The following is an 11,882-nucleotide window of genomic DNA, read 5'->3' on the forward strand; positions in this document are numbered from 1 at the left end:
ATTCTAATTGAAGCACTTAATCTTCTGCCAAAACCCTTCTCCAGCACAGAGAAGGCCCACCTGCCTCCTGGTGTGAGCAACAGTCTGGGTGTACAGGTGGACACACAGCTTTATTTCTGGAAAACGTCTCTGTTGCTCACGTACCAAGCGATGGGCTACAAACAGAGAGAGACAACCACGGTAACGATACGGTACTGTACCGATGATGTGCCGTACAAAGCTCAGAAAGAAAGGGCATCAGTCACATACCTGAGTGTGTAAACCTTCATGTGCGCTGATCCAAAAGGTCATTTCACTTCAACCCGCGCAGAGTCTGAGGCTTAGCTTCCCAAATTCCTCTTCTCCCATTCTTTTGCCATTTGATCCGAGGTAGCTGAATCTCTTACTTTTCATGAGCGCATTCAGCCCAGTAAACATGCACAAGGAAAACACTGTTACCTGTCTATCCCAGGTATTACAGGTTCTCATACAGAAGGATTTAAAAAAGAAAATATTGAAAAGAAAAGCATTTCCCCCTTGGTGTTTTGGGTACTTCATTTATCTGCTCATACATCTTGACAGTAAAGAAATTTTTCTGTCTTTTACTGATAGAAAACACAGAACTAATTTTCAAGTCAAGATGATTCCTCAGACCCTCACAGCTCCCTTCCATCCTCGTTTTCTCTCCTGAAACAAGCTCCACCACAGCTCTGCTACTGCCTTTCCCTCTCCAAAAGAGAGGTCTTCTCCGTGGCACCGGTGTGGCAGCACTTCGCAGGGTGTGCTGAACAGACTGCAGTGCCAACCAGCTTTTCCAGACTGAAGCATCTGTGGATCAATATCATCTCTCCTACCTTTGTTTGGACTCACAGGCCAATTATCTTTGGAAATAAGCCTTCTTCAAAACCAAAAAGAAGCAATCCACGTTTCAATTCATACACGTGTGCATACACAAAGAGGGACAAAAATCTCACCTCATCTCCAGAATAGAACAGAAAATTGAAAACTAGAAGTGAGAAGCAAGTAAAATCATTAACTCTGTCCCAGCCAAGATCAGTACAAAATGATGTTTTTTAAAAAATGAAAAGAGAAAAGATGCCCTGAAACACCAGAAAATAAACAAACCTAAACATTGCTCCTCAGCTTCTGTGTAACTGAGCCAGACAAACGCCGTAAAGTACAACAGTTCTTGTTTTATTTACCAAATGGAATATTGTACATTTGCCACGCTTAGATATTCATTTACATGATCAAGAGAAGAAGCATTTGTACTGACACGCAGCAGAACTGCGTCTTCGGAGATGTGCTGTCGCTTCCCCACACACTGGGAGAGGATCGCCGAGAAGACATGACAACCCGCAGACTATTTTAAGGAGCTGCAATTTTTAGAGAACAAGATTCACAACAGTTCATCAGCGCTACCAGCAAGCTAGATGCTATCACAAAAGGATTTAAATTATTACCAAACGCTTCCTGGCTCCATCCACAGCGCGCTTTAATAATTATCGCTGCATCACACTGACTCGGTTTGCCTGAAGAGCGTTGTTGGCCACCCGCGAGCCAATGCCTTGTGCAGCGGTGGCACGCCAACCAACCCCACAATCCTCCAAAGCACGGCTACGCCGAGCACCGAACTGCTCACCGGCAGCTCCCCGGGAAAACTCCGTACGCCGTGTTTCATTTGGATGCCTAGGAAGGTGGGACACAGTTATTTAGATTCGCAGCATTAGGCTTAAAGATTCTGAGAGAAGAGACAAACACAACGTCGACCTAGCATATCTGTGAGCGCACAGACACACGGAGGCAACATCAAAGCCCCTATCTGACCACACTTTAACTTAAATATTTGTGCTGGTTGATTTATTTGATCTTCTGTATTTGTACGGCTCGGAGCTGGGCAGGAAGCCGTTTGAAGCGCTCCCAAACGCACTGAATCGTTGGAAAGGTTTGTCAGAAAACTGCTGCCTAAACTCCACCGAGCCACCTCCATCGCTGCCCAGACCCTTTCGTGACGGTGCCGCCGGAACAGCCGGCTTCAAAACCGCCGGAGGTGGACGTGAGTTACTCGTTCGCCTCTCCCGGGAGATGGAAAGCAGGACGCAAGGAGTCAGCAGAGGGACACGCCAGAGCATTAGATGGATAAACAACCCGAATTTCTGGACCGAACAATTTGCTGCTTCATTTTAATTGCTAGCTTCTGAAAGACTTCAGAAACTTTGCCAATTTGTGCAACTCTCTATTCTTCGCTTTTGGCCTCGACTGTACACTCGTTTCGCAGACAAACAAGTAACAGATGTACAATCTATATTCACCCCAAGCCCTTTTATAGTAAAATGACTTCTGGCCAAACAATGTACATTGAATAAATAAATAAATAAACAAACAAAACCCAAACACAGAAACCACCCCACTAACTCTTGTATTTTAAGGTATCTCCCACACACTAAAAAAACCTAAGATTTCTTCATATGCTCCTGGAGGCCTCAAGGGTCTTCTGTCCAGGAGCACCTCTGCCCTCGGCCAACACCTGCATGGAGGAGAGCGGCCAGAAGAGGCCACACACACTGGAGAAGGCAAGGGCAGCTCCGTGGGCTCCTGCTGCTGTCACCACGCACTTCTGCTCGCCGGAGCGGGACACAACGTCTGTGAGGCCACGGTTAACGGGCGCTCTCTGTGCTCAAGAGAAGTCACATCTGCTAGGGGTTTTCCCGAGGATCAGTCTGACACGGGAGTTTTCCCAGGACAATTCCCAGCACCAACGGCCGCAGGGTGCCCGCGCGGAGGTGTCCCCGCTCGCCCCTCCGACGCTCCAGCCGGGAAGCGGTTGGGCACGGTTCCAGCTCACCATCAAGCACACACAGTCGCTCTCAAGAGCTGCCATGCAGAGTCCTGGAGGTCCACGCATCGCACAGCACTCCTCTGAAGACCATTCATCTCCACAACAATACGCCTATTATGCTGCTTTATGAATATCCTCCCCAAATATATGTTTAACGATGCACAGTTACAGAAGACAAACGCTTGTTTTGTTAGAGATCCTATGGCAAATTGAAAACCAACACATGTCAAATTTCTACAGTAGGTTAGTTGTAACAGAGTATGGGCAAGTCATACATTATCCCAGCCTTCACGCAACGAAACGCTTGTGAAAGACAGCAAGAGACTACTTTAGGAAGAGACAAAGCCTGGACAAAATACTGCTTCTATTTTCCAATATATCCATACATAATGTTGTGTATCTGCAGTCATTAAAACGACGCAGCAGATGATTGTGATCAAAATAATCAGTGCACATGAAACAACATTCAGTTAAAGCAGCAGCGCACTTCATGTACCTACAGATCATAGAATCACAGAATCACAGAACGGTTTGGGTGGGAAAGGACCTTCAAAGCCCACCCAGCCCAACCCCCTGCCAGGAGCAGGGACATCTCCAGCCGGATCAGGTTGCTCAGAGCCCCGGCCAACCTGGCCTGGCATGTTTCCAGGTCCGCGAGCCGTTTGCAGAAGGAACTGGGAACACGGCGTTTCTCAGTGAGGATGCGACGTGGGTAAGAGCGCAGCCCTTCAGCTTCCACTGGCGTGATGGCAGGAAGTCCAAGCGCTGAAAACCTGCTCCTTTTACTGCACTGACCCTCCAGAACTGAAATTGGCAGGATGTGATAAATGGGAAATTACTGGTTTTTAAGCAGCAGCAGCTGAAAGTGCTTTTACCTGCCTAGCCTCTGGCTCCAGCGATGCCGCAGCTCTAAGAGCAGGAGGCTTGGGCTAGATTATTTTTTTTTTTAACATAGTTATAAATCAAATTGGATGAGCTGGTGTCACTTATTTCCCATACCAAATTCCCAAATGGACCCTTCCAAACAAACAAAGAAGAAAACAAACAATAATTCAGTTCAATTCGGCTAAAGCTGGCACAGCGGCCTCGCAGCCCCCGCCCACCAGCGCGTTTCAAACCACTCCTCTCGGAACAGGCAACGTACGGGTTTGCTCCCCAGCTGGGTCCAAGGTCTGATCTTCTCGTTACCAGAGAAAATCGCATTTACCTCTATCACTGCGTTTTTCTCAGTGGTGAAAAGACCTCTTGGAGCAGGGCGCACTCCATCCGCAAGCACTTGCGGGGGACCAGCCGCCACGCTGCAAAGCCTGTCGGAAACAGCCCTGCCTTCCACTGTCACACACACCTCCCGAGGACGTGGCACCCAAAAAGCACGGGGAAAACCAACCGCTTCTCTCGCGGTTGTTGTTTTATGGCTTCCTGCACTGGGAAGCATTTTGATCCCAATCATAACATGCTTACTGCAAACTCAAGAGGCAGCCCAGATGCTTAAAAATAAACCGAAGAGTGTTGCCGCATTAGCATGTTTTGCATAATTCATTTCATCGCGCTGCGGAGAGCTCTTCAGCTCCCGCGCCACGCAAGGTCACGATGGCAGCGCGGGCACGTGCTCCTTCACGGCCTCCTCCGGGCACGACCGCGCGCCAGCCTTCCCCGTCCGGCCGAACGGAGCCGAGGAGGAGACTGCAAGCCAGGCACGGGGCGGCTGCGGGGATGCTGGTGGCACTTCCAGGCCTGTTCCGTTGTCTCTCCTGGAAGAGCACCCTTGAAAACTACACGCAGGACAAAGAACTTAGCGCTTTTTAAGGAGCACAGACCCTTCCCCGGCCACGTCCCGCTCACGAAGCTGCTGCTCAAAAGCAAGCACCATGGGCTGGAGAAAGACCAGCAGTCGGGGCAGCAAGGAAAAGCAAAACCGAAATCAAGCCCACGGATTTTCCACTTCTGAAAACGAACAGTAGGCTGCATTCATTCTCACTTCTCTGTTACTGAGCTGGAAGCAGAACAGCAACACTACTGAAAAATGAGCAGAAATACCAAAAGCTCAGGACTAAAAATGTATTTGGGGGCACAGGAAGGAACTGGCACCAGGTTTGCCTTTTAGTAACACCCCAGTGACCAAACAACAGATCAGAAAGGGAATGTCAGAGCCTAGTTTCCCTTCAGATGCATTCCAAAGTACAAACAGCGAGGGGAAATCCCAGCCTCTCCTGTAGGGTCTTTCACTCCCTTAGCCAAGATCGACAGATCCAAATGACAGATTTGAACCACCTTTCCAAACAGACTGGGGAAAAAAAAAAATATTTTGTTCAGCAGGTCCAGGTCTTAAAATGAGAGCAAAAGCCTGCCAGGACCCCGTCAAAAAGAGAGGCGGTGTTGGCCCGAGACAACGGTCCCTTTAGCAACTGCAAGGGGCACCCAGACCCCGGCAGGGAAACACGCTCCCCTGCTCCTCTTCTGTAGCCTTACAGGCACAGGACAAGGGCTGGTAGCCACCATGCATACCTTCAGATAGCTGTTTTATTTTTAAAAGGATTCAGACTCTTTAAAAAGGTGCTTGGGTAATTTACAATCTTTGCGAAAAATGCAGAAACACAATAAAAAAAAATAACAAGTATCACCAAATCTGAATTACCCGGGGTTCTTTCGAACAAGGGAGAAATCCATCATCTTTGTTTGGTTGTGTGTTTCTGCTGGGTTTTGCTGTTTAGGGGAGGGAGAAAAAAGTTTCTGTAGACTTGAATACCTTTTCACACAGAACGAAAAGCTAAAGTGATTATTTTTTTTTTAATGGAAGATGAAAGGCAGACTCCAGCGGCTCAAAGTCATTCGATCGTCAACCAAAAACAACTCTGCTTTCTCCAAGACCACCTTGTAAACTCTGAATTCCACTTTGTGTCTCTCAAATTCTTTCCCGAGCATCACCCACTACATACAGAACTGCAGAGGAGACCATTCAACACCTCAGGGTCAAGTTCTGCATGACCTCGCTTATGAAGACAAAATAAATAATTAAAAAAAAAAAAAAATTTATCTCGCACGCAAGGTCAAGGAAGTCGATAGAGATGCTTGATAGAGCTTCAGCGCACCGGAGGAAAGATGATGGTGCGGGTTAAGGGTGAAGGCAGGGAGGCTGCTCACTCTCTGCGCGCAGCGGAAGGAATTCGGCACCCGCAGCAGCAACCGCCCCGCGAGCCCGAGGGTCACTGCACACAAACCAGCCCAGGACAGGGACCTTACCCTGCCAGCGCTGTGCAGGACAGCACAAAAAGGATCAGGAAATCTCTTCGTCGCCGTGACCGTAAGCGGGTTTGCCGACTCAGGCTTTCGCACCCACCCAAGGTGCCCCAGACGCAGCCCCGTCCCGGGCCAGCCAGGCCCTATGGGGAGGGCGCGGGCTCAACCCCGCTGCGTGGGCACCCAACCGCCATCCCTGTCACCTGGGCTTCCCACAGAAAGCCTGCTGCTTTCTCCCGGGCTGCTCGGAGCGTACGAACAAGTGACACGCGCAGTGTGACAGAATGGGTTCATACCTCCGTCACTACAGCCCAATAAACTAAGGAGATTATTTTCTATGGGAAAACCATACACAGAAAAATATATGCATTCACATCAGCTTAGCCATCTTTTTTAAGTCTTCCAGGATCTGAAATTAATTTTAGGAATGTGACTAACCTGCTAGTAGCTAAATACCCAGCACAGTATCCTTGTATTCTAGGCAGTCAAAAAAAAAAAAAAAAAAAATTAAAAAACACCAACCCTTTTACAGAAATAGTCTCCTGTGATATCTAGGTGGAAAAACTTACAAATGTCCTCTGCAGACTCACACGGCAGATTGACAGATGTGTCACCACCAAGTACCACTTCCCTCTGTGAATTTAACCCGTCAGAAATGCATACATTTAACAACGTGATTTATTAGTTTCTTCAAGCAAAAGGTGTCATTGCTTGAATCATTTAAACGCGACCTCGAGGAAAGAGCCCAGAGGCAGAAGCCTGTCAGGGACGAGGCCTGAACAAGAAAATACAACAGCTCTTCTCACTATCCAAATTTTAGAAATCTCCTTTTTTTTCCTGAGGGTGGTTCCTAGGTCTGACGTAGTGTCTCTCCACTTCTATCGCATTGCTTCCAAATTCCACAAAAATGATACGAATTAACCCCGATGTGAGAGCACAGGATCTCAACTGAAATTCGCCCCAAGACGGTTCTGTTACATTTAGGAATCCCAAGAAGGAATCCAGCGCCCCACCAAGCCCACCGACGCGAGGGAACCAATACTACCTCACAGATAGCTCCTGCAACCATGTCACGCTCTTCAACGATTCGCAGACTCTAAACCGTGTATATTATAAAACAATGCAAAACATATTTGATAGAGGATTAGGAAGAGGAATGGAAAACAGCTGGGAAACGTTACCGAGTTTTCACACCGAGCTTTCAAATTCTTCAGCAATAGACACTCAAACTCCCTTGACTGGTATGGAAAACGATGCTCAGGCAAAATCCACTGTGAGGAAGGAAATTCCAGCGGAACGAAGAAGTTCCTAAGTTCCTATCGGCAAAGCCTCGCGCGCGTTCAGCAGAAGCAGAGCCAATGCCCTGCCTCGAGGTAGGAGCCATCTGTTGAGCCGAGGACAGAGCAGGGCCGGGAGCGGGACGGCAGAAACACCTCCTCCTCCACGCTCCCCTCACCCTTCCGACGCTCCCCTCCCTCCTACAGGACCGGGCACAGAAGAGTCCTTTGTAAAACAGAACACTTGCTTGGTGGGGGTAAGAGGATATTTCCTGTTAACCTCACCGCAGATTTGTAATCCAGCAGTCAAATTATGTCAATCACAGCTCATTAGGCAACAATTCACCCTGCCAACTCTGTCCCGGCTGCTTCCTCCAAACCACGTGTCATTTGCAAACGTGCGACCCCGTTACTGGTTCACAGAGAGACCACCCTGCTGCAGGAGCTGGAAGCCTGGCTTCTACCCCCACCTCTCCAAACGGGCGGCTCGCTGCATCGGGCGGCAGTGCCATCGCGTCTACGGACGCGTTCGGCGCACTCGGTTCGCAACGGCGCTCGCATGCGCTGAACGATGGCGTCCTACGCAATAAACTAGGGTTGGTGACCAGAATTCATGATTTACGCACGCTCGCCCCATGTGTCCAGATGGGAAAGCCAGGGGAAACAAAAAAAAAATCCAACGCAGCTGATGCGGAAAAGCAAGCATGTTGGGGAAAGGACAGCGGCGGGAGGCTCCTATGGATGCGTACCCAAGGGGCTGTGCCAGTGCTGGCAAGCTCAAAGCCAGCGCCAGAGCCGGGATCCAGCTTTCAGTTTATGCAGCACCCCTCTTGGGAAATGGGGAACTCAGAGGCAGTAACACACCGCCACTTCCCTGGACTTTACACTCTTGCGTAAACTCGAAACCGAGGGAATTATTTCACATGACCTACCAAAAGAGGAGAACTGACATCAGTTGGAGAGGATAGAAAAACAGATCCGCAGCTTACAGACAGAAACCTGGATCTCTCTCAGGATATCCTCCACATTTTCCTCTTTGAAGGACATCCCATCAAAAATGATGTCTTCCTGAAACACATGTCAGGTGAGCGTCCTCGCTAGCAGAGGTGACTACAATCTCAGCACGTTTACTACGCCAGTCCCAAAAAACAGTAGCACCAGGCAACACAAACCCACGGAGAAAATCCTCTCGTGTTATTTACCCTGCGGACCGAGAGGAGCGACGCAGCAAAATCCTTCCCTTCACCTCAGTTGGGCACTGCCACATGCGTTGCTCAGCGCATCCTCCGTAATGCCGGCAGCACCGTTACGGACCGGAGGAGCGTATCAGCATGGCACGATCGCAGAGCTTCACTGAAAAAGCCTGACCTGGAGCGCTTCCCGTCGTCTCCTGCAATTTATGCATCTCCAGCCTCAAAGAGCGAGGCTAACTAAGGAGGCAGCAAGGCGACTATGTACGTTTGAAGTGGACAAGCTACTTCACCAGAGACTTTCCTCAAGACTAAGGCTGCTAACAACCCCGCAAACGGAAGCCAGCACACAAATGCATCGTCTCCAAGTGCGCCGCTGCTCATCCATCCCCTTGCTGAAGGGACCACAGAGCTCCTGGAGAAGATCAGGACAGCATGTTCAAAATGGAAAAAAAAACCAAAACAACAGTCAATGCCACGGTGCTCGCAGTAAAAATGCACCAAACCTGCGCTCTCCTCACAGACACACGCATGTTTTGGATGGCTACGGCTCACTGTGCTGGATTTTGCACAAGGAGAGAAGAATAAAACTTCAAAACACTTTTGTGAGGCTGCAGAGGAGGAACCTTTCCCACTCAGCCTCACTCTTCACATGCAGAAACGGAGAGGAACCGCTCAGCGTGATGGCTGTGTACCTGCACATGGCTGCAACTCAAGTGAGCTGCATGCTCACCAACATCAAAATCGGTTCTGGAAATTTCATTAACGGTACGAAAATTGCTCCTGTCAGGAAAGCCCTCCGGGACCTCACCAGGGCTCTCCGAGTGTGTGAGCAACGCTTGTGCCAGGCTAATTTCTTAAGACAGTGTGTAAAGAAGGTGAGATTTAGTCCCATAACCTTCAGCATCTCCTTCTTCATACTGTCATCTCCTGGCTAATCCTCTCTCCCTACAGAAAATATTCCTCATCTTTTTTCCCCTGACCGCCATTCCTTTCTCATTAATCCCTGCTGTTCTGCTGCCTACCCCGTCCTGGGGTTTGACCAGCGGCACAGTCATCCTCCCCTCAGACCCGCAGAGGAAACAAAATAATAACAGCCTAAGAGTTTACTCTTTCATCAACCGGTCAGATATTTCCTGGAAGCTGCAACAAACGTCAGCCATCCTCAGCTGGCTTCGCGAAGAGGCGGAACGCGATTCCTGTCTGTTCCAGCAGTGGTGTTTGGGCCCCATCTTGCAGCTCCTCCCGATGGGAGCAGAACACCCAGCACCCCATTTGTACAGGCACGCATCTGCTGGTCTCTCCAGCAACACTACAGCGCCCGTCCTCTGACCCCGAATTTAAGTCTATCGGCTAAAAACAGATGACATCCAATCTTTCCAAGGATCTCAAGAATTACAGGCGTGGTTCTGTTATCTCCCATATTTACGTTACACGGATCTAACGCACTCTGCTTTCCCCAAGTGACGTCTCTTTCTTTTACTGATCTCATCAATCAGTCCTAACGCAAAACCGCTGATTTTCTCCCGCAGACCATGTGCGTAGATTAACCCGGGCTCCCTTTCGCTAAGTTAGGATGAACCAAGACCCGATTCGGAGCAATGCCCTGCCCTGGGGGCATCTCCCATCTGTAAAACGACCACGGGTTTCCCCGACAAGAGCAATGTGAGATCAGGCTTTTTCCACTGTGCCTAATAATCGTAACATCTCACTCGCCATTTGGCTCATCAGTGGGGGTTCCTGACTGAATAGGCTTATTCTTTTCTTAGACACGATAATCTAATTGGGTCTAACCAGAAATAATCCCCAACACACACCAGTTTGCCAGTCCTCGCTCAGCACCAGGAGCATTTCAAATACCAGGGGAGTCGCTCTCATATCTGATACGGGAACCACTCTCGCGACGGCTCGCCCCTCCGGGTTTCACATGGCGGTACGGAGAACGCAGGGCACGGCACGCACATGGGTTTTATGTGTTCTCCTCCCTAGCTTCTGTTTTTTCACCTTAGCGTTGGACAAAAGTAGGAAGGGCACAGAAGACCAGATGGGTTGTTACAGGCTACTCACACTGCTTGGGTACCTGAAAGAAAACGGGACGCTCGCCCGAAACGCTCCCGCGTAGCTCCAAGGGAAGCACTGCCCTGCCTTGGGAGGCGAGCTCGCACACCCAGCCCGGCGCGCTACTCGGGTAAAGAGCCAAAGAAACCCCAGAGCCCGACAGAAAACGCCACACGCGTGCGGCCGAACCCCACACGCGTGGGGCGGGCGGGGCTGCCGTGTCCCGGGATAGGATGGGGGGGGGTCCCACCGCCCCACAGCCGCCCGAAGGCCGCGGGCCCCCTTCCAGCCCGGGCCCCTGGAAGCCGCCGGGCCGAGGCGAGGCCGCCCCGAGGCTCCCGCCCCGGCCCCTTCCCCGCAGGTTCGCCGGCGGGGCGAGGCAGACCCCGGCGTGGAGGAGGGGGGGGGAATCGCCTCGGCTCGGGGGAAGGCGGCTCTTTGGGGGCTCCCGAGACAAAGAGCCGCAGCCGGCACACACGCCTTTGCCCACTCCCCCCTCCCCGGCCCCGGCCCCGTCCCGCCGCCTCCGGCCGGGCCGGGAGGTGCGGGCGGCACCGCCCCGCCGAACCCACCTGTGCCGCCGGCCCCCGGCCGGGCTGGGGCGGCCGCCGGCGCCGAGGGGAGAGCGCGGCGACGGGGCAGCTCCCGGCTCCCAACTTTTCCCCCGCCGCACGCCTCCCGCGGGGCCCCGCAACTCCTGGCCGGTCCCTCCGCGGAGGCCCGGCGGGCGGAATGCGGCGGCCCGACCCGCGCTCCCCACAGACAATGGGGCCGGCGCTCACCAGAACGACGGCGAAGCGCTCCTCCAGCTCTCCGGGCTCCGGCATGGGCAGCTTGAGGGGGACGCTGTGCGCCCTGAACTCCGTCTGCTGCGAGTCCACGCTCCCCGCGTTGCCCATGGCGGCGGCGGCGGCGGCGGCGGCGGCCCCTCCGCGCTGCCTCCGCGCTCCGCGCCGCCGAGCCAGGCGGGCTCCGCGCCCCGCGGTCGCCCTCTAGCACCGACGGCGGAACGCCGCGCCGCCGCCCGTCATGGCTCGCCGCCCTCGCCCTCCCCCCGGGGCGGGCTCGCTCGGGCTCCGGCTGCGGCTCCGGCGCTGGGTCGGCGGCGGCTCCCCCGCATGCCGCCCCGCTGCCCGCACAAAGCCCCGCTCCGCCCCCGGCCCGGGGAGCGCCGGGACTCGTAGTCCCGCCGGCGGGGGAAGGGGCCGGCTGCAGACCCGCCGGGGGCCTCGGGGGCGGGCGCGACCCCTCGGCCTCCATTTTACCGCGGCGGGCTCGCCGGCCCCTGCGGCCTTCGCCAGC

General features: G+C 52.4%; 1 protein-coding gene across 10 annotated transcripts in view; it reads right to left on the reverse strand.

Annotated features, from left to right (window-relative positions):
• The window catches only part of FMNL2 (formin like 2), a 119,225-nt gene extending 107,665 nt beyond the window's left edge, over window positions 1–11,560 (reverse strand). For all 10 annotated transcript variants that reach the window (XM_086750998.1, XM_086750995.1, XM_086750997.1 and 7 more), the window contains exon 1: window positions 11,363–11,560. In XM_086750998.1, coding sequence (XP_086607124.1) covers window positions 11,363–11,479 — 117 coding nt within the window. In that variant the 5' untranslated portion in view covers window positions 11,480–11,560. The remainder of the gene's footprint in view (window positions 1–11,362) is intronic.
• Window positions 11,561–11,882: the final 322 nt, after the last annotated feature.

The sequence above is a fragment of the Chlamydotis macqueenii genome, chromosome 6, assembly GCF_036417535.1.
Source record: "Chlamydotis macqueenii isolate bChlMac1 chromosome 6, bChlMac1.mat, whole genome shotgun sequence".
Classification (NCBI taxonomy): Eukaryota; Metazoa; Chordata; class Aves; order Otidiformes; family Otididae; genus Chlamydotis; species Chlamydotis macqueenii.